General features: G+C 35.2%; 1 protein-coding gene across 1 annotated transcript in view; it reads right to left on the reverse strand.

The window, feature by feature from the left end:
* Positions 1-642: 642 nt before the first annotated feature.
* The window catches only part of LOC129004638 (zinc transporter ZIP10-like), a 28532-nt gene continuing 4316 nt past the window's right edge, over positions 643-24858 (reverse strand). Inside the window, exons 2-10 of the mRNA XM_054433186.1 lie at positions 22114-22297; positions 21594-21716; positions 20383-20526; positions 17568-17737; positions 15881-16012; positions 14188-14257; positions 4216-4452; positions 2779-2966; positions 643-1394 (exon numbers count right to left, since the gene is read on the reverse strand). Coding sequence (XP_054289161.1) covers positions 1263-1394; positions 2779-2966; positions 4216-4452; positions 14188-14257; positions 15881-16012; positions 17568-17737; positions 20383-20526; positions 21594-21716; positions 22114-22297 — 1380 coding nt within the window. The 3' untranslated portion in view covers positions 643-1262. The remainder of the gene's footprint in view (positions 1395-2778; positions 2967-4215; positions 4453-14187; positions 14258-15880; positions 16013-17567; positions 17738-20382; positions 20527-21593; positions 21717-22113; positions 22298-24858) is intronic.

Consider the following 24858-nt stretch of genomic DNA (forward strand, 5'->3'; position numbering starts at 1 on the left):
ATAGAAACATTCAAAGGGAGCCAATTAATAATTTATATACTCTGATTGAAACCAAACCTTTGTCAGTTATAATCAGAAGCTACCAAAACGGTCCATTTGTTTCTGTAGTTTAAACAGCAATCAGATGTTTTATGTTTAAAATTATCGTTTATTTATTATTAATATGAACTTTAATGTTTAAATATGGACAACAATTTTCAAACGACAACAGGACTAAAAAATGTTTTACCCTACAGGATGTTTTTATGATTTAGTTTACAACTGATTTTGATTTCAAACTAGTAAAATATTTATGTCTATAACTGAAAAATATTTTAATTTACAACTCCCACAAATATATCATTTTTAGGAGTCCAAATATTGTAATTTACTAGAGCAAATAATTTAATTTACGAGTAAGACTTTTCATATACAACTAGTTTATAAATATTTTGATTTTCAATAAGTAAAATTTGGCTTTTTAATGAGATAATAGAGTGTTTCTTTGCACATCTGGATGTAGCAGTTGTTAATAGACAGAATGATCTTAATTCAATTATCAAAAAATGCATAGCTTTATTTCAAAGCCTTAACTTATTTAAAATGTATAAAACTGTTTTTAAGTTCTGAAAAGTAAAACAGTATACCTACTTGAATCGTTAATACTTCTGGCATATTAAAGAAAATTAAATACAATTAAATTACAAGACAGACTAGCAGCTTTTTCTAAAAATATTACCTAACCTAATTCTCTCACTGACCCAAGAGTAATGTTGTGTTTGAATCTGCTAGTGTCTACACCAGAATCTAATAGCCCTGCTGTCGCAGTGATTTTTCATAGTATAAATTTCACTTGTTTATGAATTAGCTGATAGCAACGGTGTAGTAACATCAGTTCTCTATCCTCCACGTCTGACCTAGCCGCCAGCTGGGGCTGGCTTTGGATGGTGTGGGCCCAGTGCCAACATTCAGAGGGCCCCTAAGAAAAAAGTAGCATCCCAACAATACTCACTAACAAAAATCTCAATAATACAGTATTAGTATTTACACTCCCCATCTTTTTCTTTTTCATAATAACATTATTGACCTAAAATTCACAGAGTTTTTATAATTATTTTAGTATTTTACACCAAGCGATTGCAGTCACACTTTTTGCAAGTGCCTTCTAGCAAATTCAAAAGCAACGGTTTTTGTATTTTTCTTAGGGGTGTTAGGTAAGGTTCTGTGCTTATGTTAACTGAAGACATTCTAGTCTACTATCACTGATAAAGGCGTAATATCACTTATAAAAACAAATTGTGCATGTCGTGCTCGTAAAGTGCAATGCAACACATCAGGCCACCTCCACATAAGATTCCGGCCAATCTTACAAATATCATGGACAAGCTGGTCTTCTCTTTGTTCATCTCAGGTACCTAAAACAATATGTTCATTAAGTAATGAATGTAATACTGTACCGATGGTTCTAATTTATTATAAAAGTTACTAGTAACATCTCTAACAAGATGGAGGCGCACACATGTTTCTTTTCACATTGTTTATGCATTTTTTGTTAACTCGCCTCTCTTGAATTGACTTTTTCAGTGAATAATTCATTGGCTACACGGTTGAACTGTTTTACTTCAAGTGGTGGTAAAACTCACTTCATGTTTCGCCCATTCAGGCATCGTCAGGTGATCTTTACAAGAATGTTTTGTCTTTGTCCAAATAAGATTTGTCAATACAGTCAAACAAATTTACACAATACCCCGCAACAAAAAAATATTTAAACTTATAGGGTAGGCCTACTACTAACCAGTCGCGGTACGGAGGGGTGGGCTGAAAATATTAGCGGCTAGTAAACTAGCGCTGTCTTAGCCCATATTTCTGCAACATTACATTGGCATAACTGATACTGAACCAGGTCGGTATGCATGTTGTAAATATCTGGCAGCACTCAGGGTCACTTTGGCATACTGCAATGTTCCAGGTTAACCTGATGATTGCTGGACAAGGTAATATTGGTAAGGACGCCGCAAGAACAGAAGAGCGATTCCGCACCTCCCAAATATGGCAGGGGAGCTGGGAAATGGAGATTCGAGGAAGTCTGCCAGACTCAGGTGGGTCCAGCCATGGGTGGAACAACGGCTTGATAAGATTGACTACTATACCTCTCGCAGTTCTTGTAAGGTCACGGCTATTTTGGGTTGTACCTACGTTTGATGGCCAAGTTCAATTCACCTGGCTATATTTACTGCCCGGGTATTCCCAACGAATCACACTTCTAAAGCTGTCCATGTTGAGATATGCTCAACTAGGAAGCCACTTGATATCTTGGGGTGTTGTTGTGGAATTGGTTTGTGAGACCGTAATGGAGTGTGAGGACAACAGGCACTGCTGGTCGTACATCATCCAGAGGATCCTCCAAGCCAAAAATAGTATGGATGGGATAGATGATGGATTAGTTATTTTTGCAACTAGTGAGCAATTGCCTCACTCGAGAGAAATCCTTACTTACGAGCCGTAGGCGAGTGAGGAATGGTTTCTCGAGTGAGGCGATTGCACTTTGCACTCGAGTTGCACATTATATTTTTCCTACAGTTACCATAAAAGAAATAAATTGGTAAAGAAACATGCCTTCACGTTGCAAATCTGGAGTGAGACAAAGTAATTAGAGTGAGCGAATTGGCCTTTTTGCTTTCTCAAATCAGTGAGAGAACATGTACATTGTTAGATAACTGTAGGGAAAAATATATTGGATTGTGGTTTAGATCAAGTAAGAAATGAACATCAGTATCCACAAACAATGACCTTACGTACCAATATAGCCAAGGCGAGGTATATGAAGGAACCAGCTGTGAATGCATAGATCCAGCGAGTGATGTCCCCAATGTTGCCTACAAACAGTCCGATGATCGCTCCAATCAGGCTCAATACTGATGAGACAATGTTGTACATCAGAGCTTTCCTTACTGGCATCCCTGACTGTAGAAGAACTCCAAAATCACCTGAGGGGAAGATAAAGAAATAAATTAACAATTATTTGATCAGCGGTTAAACATTTTAAGTCCATTACTTGAGATAAACTAGGAGTGTGTGGTTGAGACCTATTTTATAAAATTTTGATGATTTTGGTTTGCTGGATCCAGTTGAACATGAACATGAGTTCTTTGTCAAAATCAGAAAATTATATGGAATAGACATACTTCGCCCTTAAGAATGCTCTGTATTCCCTATGTTTAAACAATAGCTCTAAACATAATCCATGTTTGCAGCACATGTAAGGTAATGTTTTGTGCTGTTTATGTTGAGTTAGACTAGTTTAGAGGTTAGTTAGTTTTAAGTGGAGGTTTTTTTTTAATCTTGATGACTGTTGACATATAGAAATTAAAAAAAAAACATGTACAGTTCCCCTCTCTTGTAACTGTAATTTTTTTTAATTTTTTTAGTAATAACAGTTTTAACTATACAACGGCATCAACACTTTTGGATACTGAAGACATCCTATATATAAAGACCAGATTACCAATGTCTTATACAAATTGAACATGATTGAATGAGCCACTTACAAAATTGTTCATCAACATCACAATCAGCATGCTAAGTTCAGTTATGGTAGTTTTTTTTTTTTTTTTTATAAGTCGCCCACAGCTCATTACGAGAATAAGATTAAAAGTACAATGTCAATGTCAACTATGAAAAAAGTCATTATTGTTGATTGTTGAAACTCCTTAACAACTGAGAAATAATATTATTAATAATAAACAAAAGCGTGCACTGATGTGGGAGAGCACTGACAGACGATACAGCATTCCACACTTTTTAATGGACTGCACGCACTGGAACAATCTGTACTGGACGTATAAATGATACGAACATTATGCACCTGTTTAAGTAGGGTGCATACAATGATTTGTACTGAAAACTATGTTATGTTAATTTGGAATGTCTGTATACTGTACAAACCAAAACACAAGTATGCACTGCAGACACCACCGAAATGGTGGATGAGTCTGAATGTTCTAGAAAATAGAAATCTTTTTCCGATCTGACTTTCGGATGGAAGGGATGGATAACTATCCCGACTGTAACGGCTTAGTACCTGCACACATATGCAAATCAATGCTAAACATTCTTTAAAAATCCCATCAGTACAGTCCCGACCCAGTACGTGTTTAGGTTTATACATCAATCAGTAGGGACAGTTCCAGAATGACCTGATAGCATTATCATGGGAGTAACAGTTCCAGTACTCACCTAGTTCGTGAGGCAGCTCATGTGTGAAGACTGCCACAGCTGTTGCAAACCCTGGAGCTAACCCTCCACTGAAAGCTGCCCCAATGGCCAGGCCATCAATGAGGTTGTGAATAGCATCACCTGACACCATCATCATGGCAATCGCGGAGTTTGATTTCGAGTTGGAGTTTGACTTTGAGTGACTGTGACCTTTGACTTTGAAGTTGGGACTGGCCTCTTCACCCAATTGCATCATTTCTGTAGGGACATGTAATTTTTGATAAATGTGGTATTTTTTACTTCTACACATTCAAATTCCATTTACTTACTCTGATCTTTGTTACTGACCCTCTTTTTTCAAGAGAAAGGTCCCAAATCTGGTCTTCCTCTTCTGCACAGCACTGTTAGGCCAGGGGCACACAGGTGATTTTGAGTCGCGCAACAGTTGCCCGACTAATCGGGGGACTGTTGCGCAACCCACTCGGAGACTCTCAAGTCTAGCAACAGTTGAGCTGGAGTGCGCACACAGGCAACTTTTTAGTCGTGAATCTAAAGTCTTTAAGACGTAAGTTAGACATTACATTCGTTAACAGTGTTAACAGTACCGAATGGATTTCAATGATACAGCCGTAGTATGTGCTTTGTTGTTGAAGTTGTGATTTTTTATTTTATTTTCTCGCGTTAGGTTGTTCTCTTTAGTAACTGCCAAGGACACTTCATCCCACAACTTCTTCAAATTAATATCCGAACAGTCTTTCAATGACTTTAAATATGTTATAAAGGTGGCCTCTTGTCAACTTAATCAATTAATTGTTTGCCATCCTCATCACGGAACTTGTATTTAAGTAATTTTCTAAAAACTTCACACAACAAAAAGAGAGCAAACACTAGTGACAGATCTGGCCACGAGTAGTTGAATTCCTCGGGTGAGACTGAGCGACACAGCGACAATTTAGTTGCATGTGTGCGCATCTACACTTGGTTCAATGGATACCAAACCTGGAGCGACAGTCCCGCAACAATTGAGTCGCAGAGCAGTCGCTGGCAAATTGGGTCCGGGAACATCGGTTGCAACAGTTGCGCGACTGTCCCTAGACTGTTTCCTTGGTGTGGGCACTCCAATTTAAAACAATGTTGAACATTTTAGTCGGGCAACTGTTGCGCGACTCAAAATCGCCTGTGTGTGCCTGGCCTTAATTTTAATAGGTCAATGACACATCTTGATCCAGGACCGCTTTAAATCGAACCAGCAACCTTCAGATATGAAGGTGGGCACTAAAACCACTCAACTCATCAGGCAGTAGCTCTAAAATAATCAGAGTTATTTTTAAGTTACAAGTATTAGTGGGGGAAACCCAAAACTTGAAGCTGTATGTATATAAATATTAATATACTAACATAAACTAACCAACACAAGTAGACTTTTCATACAATTGTAAATTTTGAACCAACACAAGTAGACTTTTCATACAATTGTAAATTTTGAAGTTCCTTTTTCATGTGTCTAGTTCATGTACAGTGACACTGTCGCAAGTCAAATAAAATAAAATCCTCCTTATTCATTTTGTACACAATATACATAAATACTGTTGACAAAATTCTGTTTCTATTATTGGTTAATTTCATGATTTGAGCTTTACTGTTTGGTTATATAACTAGCGGACGAGTTATTGTTTATGATTACATCGTATTATTTAGTTAAACAAGGTTTTAAATGACAGAAATTACAAGAAACAAATTATAAACAAAACACGACCTCTATAGTGCACGGTACAGAACTAACAATAAAATTGGCTTCAGCTGTTCTTCCATAAGGATTAGTGCAGTAAAAATAAGAGAAAATTTCCATAAACCTAAAAAAAATTAGCACAACCGGGGAATTTAGTACAGATGTTGGGTGTACCTTCCTTTTGAACATACTAAAAGTCCCCTAAAATTGAAGCTGTGCTACGGCCGCCATATTGGAAAATGGCAGCATATTTCTGTATTTTTCGCTATAGTGACTTTATTATTAGAGATACAGGAAAAAGCTAAATGTACAAAATGTAGGTCATCTAACAATACACATTTTTTGTATTTACTATCTTTCTCTAAACCCAACGGTTTTTGAGTTATTTGTTATTAAGTATAGATAGTTTTTTCTATTTATCAAAAATAGGTGAAACACATGGAAATTGTCAAGGTTACTGTACGGAGTCAAGGATTACTGTCAAGGATTATGATAATTTATCCTATTTAGTTAAATAGTGTGATACTATAAAATCTTAAAATTTAAGCTTATTTTATGAGTAAAACAACTCCGCCACAGCAAACCTGCAGACTCAGCAAATTTCCTTTTGATTGGATGTTTTATTAATTGTATTGAAATAAAATCAGACTCAACAGGTACCTAGGTTTGCTGCTACAGGTAGGTTATTAAAGTGTGTTTTTTTTTAGTAAAATATCAATAACTTAGTATAAAATAATTAATTTTACAAGTTTGATCATAATAAATCTATAAACAAACAAACTGCAACAGTTAACTAATTCATAATAATAGCATGGTAGCTTAAGATTTACAATTTACAAATTTAAATATACAAATTTTGGTTGTGTTTACTAAAAATATGGCGATTATTCGTCACGATTCGAATACTAACCGAAGGGGTTTTCAAGAGGAGATGAAGCAAGTAATTTAAGTACTGTAATATTAACTCGTACCAAGTATCGGAAATATTGTATGGAGTGAGGAAATCAACCATATTTTGTAAACTACGCAATAGTCATATTAATATTTTATACTCATTTGTACCCATTTAATAAATTAACATTTTAATATTTTGATGGCACTACCACTATCACTCTGATATCAACTAAGTGGGATGAATAATTGTCGTAAACCTTGAAAGTAACCGTCGATTGCGATGGGTTTCACCGATTTTTGATAAATAAAACTAACTATACCATGCTTAATTAGTCACCAACATGAACTAGACACAAAAAACACCCTTCCAAATTTACAATGGGATGTCAAGTATAGTTAGTTAGTGTGGTGGTGCCATCAAAATACTAAAATGTTAACTATTAAATGGATAAAAAATAAGATAAAATATTAATATGACTATTGCGTACTTTACAAAATATGGTAGATTACCTTACTGCATACAATATTTTCGGTGCGTGGTACGAATTAATATTACTTAAATAATAGGCTCCATCTCCTTTTGAAAACCCATTTAGTTAATATTCTAATCGTGACGAATAATCGCCATCTTTTTTGTAATCACAACCAAAATTTGTATATTCAAATTTTATTGTAAATTTAAAACTCCCATGCTATTCTTATGAATTAGTTAACTGTTGCAGTTTGCTTGTTTATAGATACGAGTAATGTCCAGTGGTCGAAACTCGACCAAAAATATGTAATGTACTTACTTATGTTAATGTTTCACCCCACACTGTAAATAAAACATGTGATTGGAGTTTCCTCCATTTGTTTTGATTTTCTGTTTATATTTCGTTGTTATTTCGTAACCAGCATAGCAACGCATAAGATCCATGTTAATTTTTTCAAATTTTTAAACTCATTTTTTGTGCTTATCTTTGAGCCTATTTAAATTTATAAAGGGATTCTGCACACCTACAGGAAAATAGCTTTCCAACGGTATGCGTAGATTTTCCCTACGATTCACACGAGCTGAGAAAAAAGGTTTTAAAGAAACATGCTTGCCTATTAATATACAGTGTGTAAATTAAGTATGGAAACAAATCTGTATTTTTAAAACCGAAATAGATAGAAATATTCTATTTGTGGCAATAATAGTTAACAAAGATTCCGCAATTTTTCACATGAAAAATATTTTTTTACCCCCCTAACAGGGTAGGTGGTAGGGGGTGACTTATTTTTTTCAAATAGCAACCCCTATTGAGTGACCCCTCATTTTGAAGGGTTTGTCAAAAGAAACACAATGACGCAAATCCGAGGTGAATATCTCACTCCTAGCTAACATGGCGGATATTCCAAAATGGGCTTTTTTTTACAAAAATTAAATTTTTCATTACCCACCATTTAGGCTAGGGGTGAAATATCTACCTCGGGTTTGCGTCATTCTTTTTCTTTTAACAAACCCTTCAAAATGAGGGGTCACTCAATAGGGGTTGTTGTTGAAAAAAATAAGTCACTCCCACCCCCTACCCTGTTAAAGGGGTTGAAAAAATATTGTTGATTAAAAAAATTGCGGAACCTATGTCAACAATCAATTCCACAAACAGAATATTTCTATCTATTTCGGTTTTAAAAATACAGATTTCTTTCCATTATTTGTGAAATTGGTGCTTTTCACGTACAATAAATCAAATTTTGGAATATCCGCCATGTTAGCTAGGAGTGAGATATTCACCTCGGATTTGCGTCATTGTGTTTCTTTTGACAAACCCTTCAAAATGAGGGGTCACTCAATAGGGGTTGCTATTTGAAAAAAATAAGTCACCCCCTACCACCTACCCTGTTAGGGGGGTAAAAAAATATTTTTCATGTGAAAAATTGCGGAATCTTTGTTAACTATTATTGCCACAAATAGAATATTTCTATCTATTTCGGTTTTAAAAATACAGATTTGTTTCCATACTTAATTTACACACTGTATAGATAGATAGATAGATATTTTGATAAAACTTGGAAAATTAGTTATTTTATAGTAAGGTATTGATATTAAAAATAAAAAAAACTAAAAAAAAACACTATAATAACCTTCCTGTAGCAGCAAACCTAGGTACCTGTTGAACCTAATTTTCTTTATATACATTTTTTAATAAAACATCCAATCAAATGGAAATTTGCTGAGTCTGCAGGTTGGCTGTGGCGGAGTTGTTTAACTCATAAAATAAGATTAAATTTTTAGATTTTATAGTATCACACTATTTAACTAAATAGGATAAATTATCATAATCCTTGAAAGTAACGGTCAATTTCCATGTGTTTCGCCTATTTTTGATATATAAAAGGCAAAGCCCTCACTGACTCACTGACTGACTGACTCACTCACTCACTCATCACTAATTCTCCCACTTCCCATTTACCTAGGAGGCTGAAATTCGGTACACCGATTCTTTGGGCATTGAATAGGAAAACTAGATAGTTTTTATTCTGATTGGGCTTCCGGGCTCCGCCCCAGTGGCTCTGGAGTTCCCATGTTAACCTTATGATTTTTCATATTTAAAAGGAATTAATGGATCTTAACAGCTGTTTCATTTCAATTAAACAAGTTGGTTCTGTTCTATGATGTTCAATAGCATTAAAGTTACAAGGATTACCAACAGGGTGCAGCACTATTTTTTGTTAATTTATGACAACAGCTAATTTGCAACCAAAAGGTGAGTGAGCGTAGCGAACGAGCTAACCTGAAGGCAAGTAAGCGCAGCGAACGAGCTCCAACCTAAAGCTTCAACCAGGACGTGATTGAGCCATGCGAATTCTTATGAAGTTATACGGGGCAAAGCCCGCGGGTACAGCTAGTTTTTGATAAATAGAAAAAACTAAATATACTTAATAACAAATAACTCAAAAACCGTTGGGTTTAGAGAAAGATGGTAAATACAAAAAATGTGTATTTTTAGATGACCTACATTTTGTATTTTTAGCTTTTTCCTGTATCTCTAATAATAAAGTCACTATAGTGAAAAATACAGAAATATGCCGCCATTTTCCAATATGGCGGCCGTAGCACAGCTTCAATTTTAGGGGACTTTTAGTATGTTCAAAAGGAAGGTACACCCAACATCTGTACCAAATTCCCCGGTTGTGCTAATTTTTTTTGGGTCAAAACATATTTTTACTGTACTAGATGAGAAATATACCATGGGAGTATGTTTTATCTATGATACTAAATACAGTAGACTCTTGCTCATCCGGATCGGCCTTGTCCAGCCCCCGCTAATCCGGATTGGCAGTAGTGATTTTTTTTTAGTGGGACAGTACAGTAGAAGTCCAATTATCCGAGCTAAATTGGACCGAGACTATCTCGGATGTTCAAAAACTCAGATAACACAGCGGTGAAAAATTATTACCGGCGGAACTGTATTTGCCCGGCTATCAATACTGTGGACCTGGAACAAAATTGTAAAAACAGCTGTATACAGTACTGTTTTGCTCGACTCTCGATAGTCCAGATTTTTCGTAGTCCGGACCGGACGTCCGCCACATTAGTCCAGATGAGCGAGAGCATTGAGTATAAACCTAACCTAGAGAGCCCACCGCTATACTGTTAGTCGGTACCGCTTTTGACGACGTAGTTCGGGCCGCTGACGCTTGGGTCGTGGTAGTCAATGGTAATGCAGTACGCCGCTGAGCTCACAGCTCAGTCCAGTCTGCGTTGAGACACGCTGCGTTAAGGTAGCCTGCACCGCGCTCGCGCGTCAGTCTCCCCCCCCTACTCATCGTCACTTCCCACAGCAACCGGCCTCTCCCTCACCGGTCGAGCTGTCTCTACAAAGCGAATGCAATGAACACGAACGGCAACAACTGCCTCTAACACATATAACATAATTTTATCCATACATTACGCAATTAAAAGGTTATTTGTCAATATTGTAATGCTACAATTAATTGTAGGCTATACAGGAATCCCAATTTTATTTATTTTTTCTGTATATGATTCACTTACTTGAAGGTCTATCATGATTTTAAACTCACATCAAATTACAAAGGTTTGTAAAAAAATGTTGCCTTTCTTTTTACGTACAATTCTGATCAACTTTATAGCAAACCATTTTTATCGTTTAACCGATAGTTTATTATATTGATATTACAACTAAGTTTGTTTTATTTCTGTTGTGGGTTTACATATTCTCTACATAATATAATAAACTTAAAACTAAGAACACGTACGATAATGCATATGCACTGCTTATTTAACAAAATTCTATAACATAAATCCTAAATTTCTTTATTATTTTAAGTTTTAACTGAAAATATTTACCAGAATTTTAATATGGTAAGTGTTATAACATTATTTCAGTGTTTATTTTTACGCCTTATTATTTGTCTGGTACCATCGGTTAAGTCGTACACCCCTGATTCCCAAACCACTGTAGGCTACATATTCTTCCTCGGTGACATAACACGCACTACTTTCACTTTATTCTACGAGAGAAGAAAGTTTCAAAAATATGCATAGTTATGATTCGGCTTTACACTAGGCCTACAAGAGTACAAGTAAAAGAGTATGTACAGGCAGTTTAATTTTTTTTATCTTTATACCATTAACTTCATATAAACTGGTTGTAACTACAAGAGTACAAGTACAAGGGTATCGACAGACACTTTAATTTTTAAAAATCTTTATACCATTACTTCATATGAACTGGTTGACAGTACGAGTGTACAACTACAAAGGTATTTACAGAGCCTTATCTTTAAAAATCTTTGTAAAATTGGCTTGATATAATAAACTTGCTAATCAAGTATACCAACAAATAAATACATTATAAATAAAACAAAATCGAGGCTCAATACAAAGTTATGAATTGAAAAATACATATTGCTATAAGAATTTTACTATAAATACTTTAAAGGCATAATAGAATAATGACGAAAAGAAAAAATACGAACAAATCTTGTAAAAACAATTTTCCTATTACATCAAATAATTACTTACTATTAATAATTTGGTATTAAAATGCGTTATAAAACAAGGAAGAAGGAAAATACGGCTAAACAATCAAATTCATCAACAAATACGACGTTTTTAACCTAGCAAAAAGCAATGAAAACATCAAATATCTAACTCAAAGTATTACATGAACAAAATACTATAGTTTACACCCTACTAGTAGGCCTAGAATAATCGCTTTAAAAAAACAACGGAACAGCAGACTAAACATATGGAAATGGTAATGCACAAAAACGAACAGCTGACTAATCATATGGAAATAGTAATGTAAAAAAAGACAATATAAATCAAACCGGTAAGTCTACGTATGCCATTGAAAAAAAAATACACTCCTGAATAATCTGAATACGTATTTAAAGAACAACGGGTAACCAAAGAAATACGTATTGTACAAAAAATACAGTTTACAAGGTAACTTATACAGTAAACGAAATACCAAAAAAGAAACAAATCCGCTTACCAAACGTACGTCATGGACCAAAAACTACAATGATTCTACAAAGAATTTACAAGTCATGCAGTAAACGAAAAAATATAGCAAAACAACGAATTTGCTAACTAAACGTATATCTTGTAAAAAATACTACAATTTACACAATAGATCAACCGTGATACCGAATCTAAAAAAAGGCTAATAACGAAACGTGTATATATATATATACAACAACTTACAGTTTACTAGGGAAACAGTAACAAAAAAAAACCAAAAAAAATACAAACAGCTAACTAAGCACAAGTTATGCACAAAATACTAAAATTTACACCATAGGATAATCACGATATTAAACAATACACGAAAAGACTCACTAAACGTTTTTCATGAACTTAATAAAACAAATTACACTATACAATAACCACGATATTAAAACGCAACGAACCTGCTTACGAAACGTATGTAATGTTAAAATGCTAGAGTTTACAAGGTATACAGTAAACTAAATAAGGAAAACGAAACAGCTTACTAAACATATGTCATGGGAAAAATACTATATAATTTACACCATAGAATAATCGCGATATTTAAAAAATAATGAAACCAGCTGAATGATTAAATAAACGAATGTCGTGAATTAAAACTAGTTTACAAGATGCACCAATGTGCAAAAGATACTCAAGTAATAAATAATACAAAATAGTTATTGGCCTTCATTCATTGATCTATAGCATTGAGTATAAACCTAACCCTTAGGTTAGGTTTATACTCAATGCTATCGCTCAGCTTTATTGAGGGGTATTTTTTTATTATGCCTACGTTTGTTGATTCTATTTTACATGACATTTACAATAAATATTTTCAGTAAATTAATACATTGTCGTCGATTATAGTAAAAGGGTAAAAGAGTAAAGTTAGGATATTGTAACTATCTGAATTTGTTTCTAAGCAGAATACAGATATTCGAATTTGAAATGACACATGAAAAGTGTGAAAGCTTTATTTGAACTTTGAAACATGGCGGAAATAAATAATTTCATAACATATATCAATCAAATAGATTTCAAAAAGGTTTATTATGGAATTTTACAGCAATAGCATGCTTACAGACTTTCTCAGAGGCGTAAATAAGTAATGTCCAATCTTACAACATAGGTACATTCATGTAAAGTGTAAAAATCTTACGCATTACAAAAAAAAATTCCTCTATACGAGTAGTTCAGAATAAAATGTTTACCATCATGTTAGGTTTATACTCAATGCCATCATATATAGAAGTAATTTTTTAAACCATGTTGGTTTCGCAAGGAGCACGCTTGAATTATTAGCAAAGCCGACAGCGAGCGAGCGAGCCTGCAGCAGCGGGATGAGCTGCGTCATTGTTGCGTCTTGCATGGTTACCGGTAGAGCGCACTAGCAACTTGATGTACTGCATTACCGAAGGTCGCGTAGTTCGGGCCGCTGACGCTGCTCAGCCTGGCGCTGCACGGGTAATGCTATGCCCCATTGAGTGGAGACTCTAGGGTTAGGTTTATACTCAATAGCGAGAGTCTACTGTACCCCTTAGTAAATTGTGAATACATTCATCTTTAACCTCTAAAACAACCCAAAATTAAATGGTTTTATCAAGGTATTTTCCACTAGTAAAATGTTGTATGGTTTAGACACAGTCCAGTGAGCAAGGGTTTAAATATACAGTCTGTTCCAAAATAATTGTTTTTAAAGAGTTTTTTTATATATAGGTCCTAGTACTAGGTAGCTTTTCTCGGAGTTAAAATGAACTTTGCATGATTTTTTAAAATAGATTTTTGGCAAAAAGCTCTACTAAGTAAATAGAATATAAAAATATTGTCAAGGTAAACCTTCTCCAGTTTACCAACCTTTGAACTATTTTGTTTAATAACTTCTCACCTTTCTCCATTTCATTATCAGTAGTGTTGACAGGTGTGTAGTTTGCATTCTCTTGTATTTCCTCCTTTGCCTGAAAGCACAGTTTTGTTAATCCTCTACTAAAAAAATGTTCAGTATGTTTCCTAATAAGATATGTCTATGCGACTACTAAATGCACTCAGAGTTGACAGAAATTTTCACCAAAAAATAAAGTTACACACACAATATAAGTCAAAGAAAGCATTTATGGTTAGAATAGTTGGAATATATAAGATTGACAATGAAACATCAAATTGTGCACAGTTAATGTTAACTCCTTGTCATTTGGATCCACTTGGTTCAGACATAAGCCGCGTTCTCTCTAGGCGTGGCACCAATGCCGGGTTTAGGGTACTTGCGGCCCGGCCCTTGACCAAAGTAACCCAAGGGACACCCTGTCCCATATGCGGAACATCACCCTAATCGGGGCAAAATCGTGAACATAAATAAATAAGGTCTTCATTTGCAAGCGTTCATAAAAGTACAAGGTCTGTTTTTCATCAAATCTTTTTTCAAATTGAGTAAATAAAACATCTCCCGCAATCACAGGGACATCATTATAGTCACCCACAAGCATGGCAAATCATTAATTTTAGAAAGTAAAAATTTAATTTTTGTTTGAAAAAGCTTGGTTTTGTACAAAACGCCTGGGCCCCCTCTTGCTTGCAGCCCTAGGCCACGGCCTAGTGGTGGTGCCTCTGACATCACCAGTAGTGAGGAGAGCTCTTAACTGGCCAACTTTTTAACTGGCCAATCTTGACCGGTACTCAACAGCCTGCAATTTTTCATCTTGGCTGGCGTATTGTTTATTTCTGGAGGTTTTTTTTTATGTGTGCTATGTCTGAGCTATCAGGAACATGAGTAATTAATTGCAGGACAATGACACTTTGATGTTCTTGGAGTTGAACGCTGATGAACGGTCGCCTTACCATGCAATCTATTGATGCACCTCTCCGTTACTTTCAAGTATCGACTTTCTTACACCAAAACGCCCTTTCTCCACTTTTCCAACTGCACAATTCTAAACAATACACTCCGCCATTGTTTGCTTTCTGAGGCTTTCTATATACAAAAGATAAAGCGTGGGTCCTGTGAACAGTCCAAGCCTTACGACAGGTGGTAATCCCATCCTTCACTACAGGCGTGGCTCACAAAAGCATGTTGACAAGCCTTTGTATTTACATTGAGTGAGAATGCAGCTTTAGAACAGTTTGAGCCTGTGTATATTTAAACTGTTCACACACGCCCAGTTTTTCCCAAAGCCCCGAGCAAAAAGAGCAAAAAAAGAATAAAGGCTTATGAACAACATGAATATTACAGTTTCAAGACTACAGTACAGACTAGTGTCTAGACTCTACGTCCGCCGGTCGTGTCGCATAACTTCCGATATCTTAGTTACTTTCTTTTAATCGTTAAATTTCTTTGATTAATATGTTGTTCCTGAGTGTCCGCGTATGTTCTATATGTGAACGGACGATCTAATCTATGATGAAGCAGTTTTGACATCTTTCAACAACTGAAGGTTACTTCCTGAGAATTCTAAACTAGTTGTGGCAATAAGCACCGATTAGACTACCCAAAAAACATGTTTTTTAACTAATTTGGTTACTCGTGATCTGAAAGCTAACGAAAAATGAAACAAGAATGAAGTCTACAGTCAATGGTTACAGCTTACCTTCATATTTTTATACCAGGTCACACTAGTTTGTACAAAAAACCAGCTGACAACACTTAAGAACATGAATCCAGTTTTCTTAATAGAATCCGTGTGACTATGCTGTTCATCATGATTGTGAGACTCCAATGCCTGAAAAAAACTTGATTGGTTAGGAAATTTTAAAAAATCTTAATTTAAGGTATAGCATTTATTCATCTGTTTTATTAGCATTTGTTAGCTATTTGTGAAGGTAAAAGCTTTAAGCTTAGTCCGAAAATTATTTTGGCTCGAACTGATCTCGGCCTAACCTAAAACTTTCAGGGACCTACACGACAGACCTCCATGCTGAAAATTGTCTTAAACCAATCCACAAGTAAACTAATTGTGTTTTTAACATTTGCCCTAAGGGAGGTTTCACAAATTTGTTGAAAAATGTGGTAGTTAACAATGTATTTCAATAAGCTGTTTAACACTGGAAAGATCAAAATCAAGGCTGGTTTATATAACAGTTGTCATGTAATGCTAAATCTTATCTCCCATGAGGTAACAAATACTTGAATGCTGTTATATGATGTAGATTAACGGGATAATACTTTCAGATTTTTATTTGATAATGTGTTTTATCAGTATCTTTAACTTAGAATAGAATCCGGTTATATAACTTGTTAAACTTTGCCAACAAACACAATCTAATACTTTTTAGTTTATCTTATGTACTTTACTTTTTGTTTTTTATTTGCTACTGTTTGGTTGTAAGTTACTGTATTTTCTTCTGTTGTCGAAGTACACAATTTTATTATAGCTTAAAGTATCCTAGAAATATTTAATCTAAAGTACCCATTGTAAACTTTACAAATCTATGTCATACTACTCTACATTACACACGATACAAGATACAAGAAATTTTTACAGAAAGTTACTAAAGCAGCACAGTTAACTTGAGTTTACCGTCACATACTATAATAAAACTCCTAAGAACTTTTATGCAATGGGAATGGGAAGGTATATAAAATTTCATCTTGAGGGAATAAAATAATTTAGTAAAGTATCTCTGTATATGCAATATGTGACATTACCTTTTTACCTTCCTATTTTAATTGTAATTTTGTGCAAAGACATACAAGGGTTCTCCGTACATTAAGGTATCTCAAACTTCCCTTGTGGCAAAGTGCGATTGATCAAATCTGGGACTACCGAAGTTCAATCCATCCACTATTTGTCCAGTCATACTAGGTAAAAATTGGGTGAAGGAAAATCGAAGCTTTCTGCCAAGTAATCACCTTGTGATTATATTTCTGTTGGGGCGTCAACCGCTGTTGAAGTCCATTGAATGAAGTTAAGTGTTTGGATGTTAAGAAAGAGGTGAAGGGAGCTCGGAGGTTATCGTAAACATTAGCATCATGTGTACAACATACGCCCAAACATACCAGAGCTAAAAGCACACTGTTGTCCCATAAGCTTGTATCCTCTGTATCTTACTTCCCTGTGTGTAAATATAGCAGAGTCTCAGGTTCGGTATAGCTTGCGACAGTGGCTTGATGGAGAATTAGAAGGTTAGATACAGAGAACTCTCGTAAATCCACCTCAATAATCTCCAAGGTAGTAAGGGTTCTACACAGTTTAACAACCAACAAAAATCAATTATAAATGTTACAAAAAAAAACACATAAAACTAGGACATCTAATCTACAACACACATGCTTACATGAGGAAGGAGGTGAATGAAGGCATCACCTAGCAGAGTTCCCACAGCAAGAGCAACCAGGAAACAGTTGAGCTGATCTATAACTGCCTTGTGTACAAGTGGTATGATTCCAACAATCAGAAAACCAGAGACACTGATGACAAGGATGGACAGCACGGCATACAACCAATCTGGAATGTTAACACCATTAGTTATAAACATTTTTCAAAAGTATTTCAGTAGACTGAGACTCCCTTACCCAGACACCTTGGACTACACTCTGCAGAACTATCTGCTCTGCTTTAACCAGACAGTTTTTATCACAACATCGGTTCAACAGATTGGATCAGCAGGAAGTGTGCAGTACTGAAACGACTTTTCATGTGGCAACGATTTGAGACCAGAGTGATCAGGTGTCTAAATAAATACAAAGCGCTCTCTCCAGTTTAAGTAAAATATTCAACCTAGTTATACTGTATGCATTAGACGTTCCTAATTTAACAAGTTTTAGAGGATGTCAATTTAATTGGAAAAACAGCTATATAGACTGACTTCAATCCCAAGGAGGCTGGATAAGAGTGAGTCTACTGTGTTACAAGAATCTGTTCCATTGACTAGTGATCATTATGTATTTTAAGCCAAAGGAAAGTCATTTGGCTGGTTAGGAATTTTGTTGGAAAGGAATAGAGTTCATCTAGTCTAATAGTGGTGTAGTGTTTACTCTGCTTTTTCCTATACATTAATCCTATATGTTAATCAGTTCTTTGACGATGGTAAGCGTTCCCACGCTGGATATTTTACGACTACACCACTGTAGCAAGTGTTGTGGCTTATGTTAATTAAGTTAATTGTGAATCTATTATCAATTTTTTCAAGTAAGCTAGTTGAACTCTATTTTTCCTAGTGATTACTTAGGTACACAACACATGTTATATTGAAGTTTTCCAATAGCTATTTACCTTACAAGTGTAGTAAGAGCGTTTTTACATCACATGATGTAAACACGCTCTTGCGTAACGTGTAATGTACAAGATTTTACCTGACCCGACAATATACAGGGGGTTACGTACAATATTTTTCATTATCCATTTCACTCATTTTCTAAAAGTAACGTTCTTTTAAAAACAAAAGCTAGGTTAGGAAAATACTTTAAAGCATAATAAAATTCAAGCGCACAGCTGGTTTCTAGCCTTGAACGTCGTTGGCTCCCTAGAGGTATATTTTTGTAAGTTAAGCATTTCATGTTATTTAAATGGGTTTCATTACTTCACCGAGTGAGTTTTTGAAACTTTACTTCACTCGTGAAGTAAAGAAGTTGTATACATCACGCTTGGGATAGGGAAGTTTAACATGGCGGGTTGGGTAAAGTTATTTTATATCAAGGACGCAGTTTATTTATCAGCAGATTTGCTGCATTGGTCATTTCAGTAATATAAAAGCAATCAAAAGACTGACATCAGCTATCAAAATGAACCTGCTCTTCAGGTTCATCCAAATCTCTGCGTCATCTTTGTGGCAACTTCAGTCACATCACAAAGCACCACAATAAAACAATCAGTGGTTTTAACCCTGACCAAACGGCCTGATTGTCCAACCTTGTTCTACATTTACAATACAATCAGTTGAGTCATATTTAAATGAGTTACCAATAACTTAACACAATGAGAGAATGTAAGGATTAGTCAACAGGATTAGTAGTTAGTGATAAGTATAGGTGATTATAGTGGCGTGTGCTACCTCAGTCTAGTAAACTACACAGCGATAAGGTGAACTTTGCTGATAATCATACATGTTTTCCAATGTTTGTTACTTATCATGTTTACATGTAGATTAGATTTAATTATGTTCCTATTGCAATGGGGCTCAACATTTCATGCATAAGTGCTAGTAATACATTTTTTTTATATCAGAGTATCGCATATTGTTTGTAAAATATGAGTGGTAAAGATTTTTTGTTTGTTAATATATGGTGGATTGGTGGATATTAAAAACGTCTTTTCACCACACTATGATGTTTTCAGCTGTGTTACATACGTTAATTGGTGGCTGAAAATTACGTTTTGCTGGCCATGCCAGCTGTCATTGTCATTTGGGGAACGAGCAGGTTTTTACATCCCTAGGGCCGCAAAATCAGCTGCCCGCTTACTTTCATAGAACATGAATGCATATTAAATACACAATCAGTATCCATAGCATTGCAATAGAATTGTTTTATTGTCACCACTGCCTAGCAACTATTTATATATTATTTTTGCTGATTCCTCAAATTATTACCTCACATAACCTGAAAGTTGTAGTTGCGTTGACTATCAGTATGCAATTATTATTGTGGTGAATAGTGGTAATAGGGTATAGTGTGGTGAAAAATAGTGTTCGACCACAGACCGAAATGGTTTTCGGCCCTAAGGATACGTAAAGGATCATAAATAACTAACTCAAATCGGTTTAAAAATATCTTGTTTAGCAAAGTTCTTATCAAAGATTCCTTCGTGATTGGAAAAGATTTCACCAACATATAAAAAAATGATTAATTCAAAATATACACAGAGTATCCACCAAAAATAAGTATATTTTTTTATTTAAATGAACTGAACACAAAAGGTTACTTAAATAAATTGATTTGGTCGATAAAATTCCTGTGGGCGTTATGTGGAATATAACACAGTACGGTATCTATTCATTTTTTTATGTTAAAGTTGAAAGAGTGTATGTTTAGTGTGTTTTGAATGTTTCAGAGATGAAAAAATAGAAAATAAAAAGTGTAAACTTCCTTGTAATCCTTGTACATTGATTACAAATTATGTAATTCAGTGAAGAATTGAAAATTGGTACTTACTGGTGTGAGAAAGGACAATGTTTTCCTCTGCGGAGATGTCAGCTTTGCTACTATCACAAGAGTGTTGGTCCAGTTGATATATAATAGCTGGGCAGAGATGGAGGAATCTGACGGGACTGAGACCTTCACTACTACGGGGAACACCTGCAATATATCCGCGTCTTAGAGAGTTGACTGTAGATTTCTGCCAAGATAGGCGTATTTAAACCCAAATATGAGTGAAGGATGAGTGTAGAATGAAGTGAGTTTGTTACTAACAACAGATGTATCTGGTATAGTCAGCACCAATTATCAGTCCGCAATGATCAAGGACAGGTGGGCCCAGTATCGACCATCAAAAAGCTGTTGATTTTTTCCCAGAATAACACTGCAGCCTTTAGATAACCAAGCATAGGACCGTTTTTTATTATTCACATGCTTTTTGTAAGCCATAATCCAAAAAAGAACATGGAATGTGGAAAAGGGGGGTAAATTTTGAAATTAAAATAAAGGACAGAATTGCCTGTCATTTATGAAACAAAGCATAGTGAGTGAGACTTGAATATGATAGTTTGTTGACTGAGTATGGGAAAAAGACTGCTTTAATAGTAAAAAAGTGCAGTGTTACAGTATGAGACATAAGCTTTGTATATGTCAAAGTCAGTACAATGTTTGTTTTTTTTTCTAGGACGCTAGGCACAATCCCAGGAATGTTTTTCACATTACTTTAGGCTAGACCTAGGGGTGTCGGCATGATTGCTACCAATGCTTTCGGATGTCGCTGGTGTGATTGCATGAGACGATTAAATTGTTGCAGTGATCATAATTTTTGCTCACAGATGATGTCACAATAAATTCCCAATGCTTTGGTGGTTTCAAGTTTTAGCTTTAGCTTAGATATATATCTATGTAAGTAAACAAACAAGAAACGTTGCTTGGTACCAAGGAACACATTTGCGATCCCCTCAATTCACCTAAGGTGGCACATAGCCATAATCCTCATATGTATCACCAACACTCCTTGCCCTGTAGGTAGTGATTTTTTAAAGTCACTTCTCAGTAGTTGTAATTTTTCCAAGAACCCACAGTACAAGTAGTTGCCTTGACGTACCCACATCACTATTCTATACCCCCAACCCTCTAGTATGATGGGTGGTAGTGATGTTAAATACCAGCCCTGATTAGCCGAGCTCTACAACCACAACCATTCACCATCTCAGATTATTTCTCACCATAGACAGCAAGTATCTGAGCGGGGGCCAAGCATTTTGGGGATTCTCCTGTGTTGTTAGGTGGGGCAATCACCGTCACCTCCTCATGTGCATCAACCAACGTCTCCAGCTCCTCTTCTGATCCTAGGAAAAAGAAATCTTTACTCATATTTGAATTGAATAGAAGTCTCAGTGAAACACAGATGGCACAAACTAAACAGAATCAAGATCGTTAAATTAGTCGTGAAGATTAATGAATATAGATATACAAACTCAGTGATTATTGCCCTTTTAGACATCTGTTGAACTACTAACTTGAGCAATCACAAATGAAAGGAAGTTTTAATACGACTTACTTCCAAAAAGAGAGGACTTATTATTGTCTCAATTAATTTTATAGGCCTACATCATTTGAGTTATAACTAGACTTAAATTCCCCCATTGAGTATGCATTTATATTCAATGGTTGCACCAAATGAAGCTAGATTTAATGTGATTAACATATAATTTCAAAACATAATTATTTTAATTTGATACTCACTGTCTTTTACCACTGGCGAATCTATCTCTCGGCCAGAGCGGGAAAGAAGGCTTTTGTTTTCAGGAATTTCAACAGCTGAGTTATCTGTGGGTTTATTTTTGCCAAGATATTCATGTTCATGAGAATGAGAATGATCAGAATGAGTTTCTCCGAGGCCAAGGTTCTTATAAAGACGTTCAAATCCCTGAAACATATATATTTGTGAGTCAAATGTACAAAATGAATTATAATCTCAAAATTCATTGAAAGAAATAATCAAACTTGTTGAGGATGATTGTTAAAATTACTTCACAATGTTATCAAACCACTCTGATTAGTTTTGTTTACTTTTGAGTTCTTGATACTTGTAAATATCAACAAACAATGTTCAAATAAACAACAAATGAGTAGGATTTTATAATGTTGAGTATACACACAAATAGCTGCACAGCAAGGGGGTCCTATACCTACATTCTGGGGGGGAGGGGGCACCGGGGTGTGTGGGGCTGGGGGGTTAATATCACCATGAAATCAATTAACAATTTATACACTAATAATGGTTTAATTTACCTCTGTCAATATGGTCCTTGCGTAGTTTGTCACTACTGCAGTTTCGTGCTCGTGGAGCACATCTTCAAGTGAAGGTCAAAAAGTTAAAACATTTTCCTCACATGAAGGTCATTTTTTGAAAATACACCGAAAAACACATAACACACGAATGGTACGAAGAAAACATTTATAAACTTGGCCAATACATTAAAAACGTTACACACGGGGTCCGGCGCCGGTAGAAGACAAGTCATGACGAGTGTGTAACGTTTTTAATGTATTGGCCAAGTTTATAAATGTTTTTTTCATACCGTTCGTGTGTTATGTGTTTTTCAGTGTGTTTTCAAAAAATGACGACCTTCACGTGAGAAAAATGTTTTAACTTTTTGACCTTCACCTGAAGATGTGCTCCACGAGCACGAAACTGCAGTAGTGACAAACTACGCAAGGACCATATTGACAGAGGTAAATTAAACCATTATTATTGTTGCTGTATGGTCCGGTCGAGAGGCTACCCATCACGAAATGTATACACACGGTCACAATTTATAACTTAAGAAGACCCCTGAAGATGCCACACAAGCTGGTGAAATGCATAGGGTGACACAAACATCTTACCTACTCAAGAACACAGGCAATAGGCATCAACAACAAAGGTAATCTAATTAATTCAAGCTATTGAACCTCAGGTAGCAAAAAATGTTTAGTTCATGGTGTACCTATCCATGTAGTCAAGGACTGTAACTGGAGAAGTAATTAGGTTGCTAGACTTCTCATCTATTGTCACACTGTAGCTGATTTCTGTGTGTATTTTGAATGCTTGTTATGTGGATTTTAGCATACTGGATAACAAAATGAAGAACAAACATTGTAAACAAGTTAAGGGAAATATGTAGGTACAGAACTAGTTAGCAAAAGTTGCAATGAACTCACAATAATTCTCACTTATCTTAAGGAAACCTTTTTCATTGTCTTGTGGATATTGCAACAACTCATGTCACGGGTTAAGTGCAGAAAACAAGGTGTAAAGATAATTGGTTACAACTCAGTAATGAGTTAAATACTACCAATGTTTATGTTTTGGTTTCCTCTGTACAGTACTTAGTACTTTAAACCAGGAAGCACTTGACTTTTCACGGAACTGTCAAAACCACTTCCACTTGTGACAGGTAGAGAACTGTTATCTACAATTGATTGGGTTCATAGTACAACTTTGACTTAAATTACTACAAATACCAGTACTGGTACTAGAAATGTTAATAAAATAATTGTATTGCTAGATCATGACAATTCTAAAACGTTAACCTTGACAAAAATTGCAATAATACTTTAATAATACTAATACAAACATACATAGATTCTGTAGCTTAGATTCTTTCATTTTTAATAGTTTTTTATGCAGAGTAAACTATTTTAACCAAAGCTGGGTTTCAGGCATAAAGTAGAGTGTGGAACGTAGAGTGCATGTCTCATAAAGTGAGTGAGTTTCATGTGGGACTGAGAAGCGATTTTCCACCCGTCCAGTGGCAGTAAACATGTTTATTTTTGACAAATGGAAGACACAGAAAAGAATTAATAATGTGGTTCTTGTAAGCTTAACTATTTACAATAATTACACTCCAACCATTTATTACGGAAACATCAAGCTCAACTGTAAAAATCTATTTCATCAAATTCATTTGAGGATGAAGTTAACTAGGTTCTAAAATTGTGTGAAATTTTAGCAGGTAAATATGGTTCAACAAAATTAACAACAAATAATATAGAAATTAAATTTATAACAAGCTTGTTTCAATTTCTTTGATATTATTTTTATAAAATTAAATTTATATAGTTACAGAATATTAACCAGGAAAGAGTGTAGCCTAAAGGTAGCTCTTGATGGTCTGACAAGTCATTAGATTGTCACATTTTAGTTTACTGGAGAGAAGGAAACTTAGAACTTAGTTTATTTATGCAATTTTCAACTAGATAAGGCTGCTAGGTAATATATAGAAATTACTTTCAAGATCAACCACATCATTAATAGTTAAAATCACAGCCCCAATATTATGAACCTGACGGAACTTACTTTAAAACTGTCTAAAGCTGATCTGAGGATAATAAACCAGTAGCACGGAGTATTTTTAATCTTGAGGTTTAAAATGAAATGTGATGACTTGTCTAGATACGTTTAACCGACCGAGCTAAGCTGAGTTTCTTAAACCAGGATAAGTT

This window comes from Macrosteles quadrilineatus, unplaced genomic scaffold, assembly GCF_028750875.1.
Source record: "Macrosteles quadrilineatus isolate MER2022 unplaced genomic scaffold, UCM_ALF_1.0 Scaffold_10__1_contigs__length_6754688, whole genome shotgun sequence".
NCBI lineage: Eukaryota > Metazoa > Arthropoda > Insecta > Hemiptera > Cicadellidae > Macrosteles > Macrosteles quadrilineatus.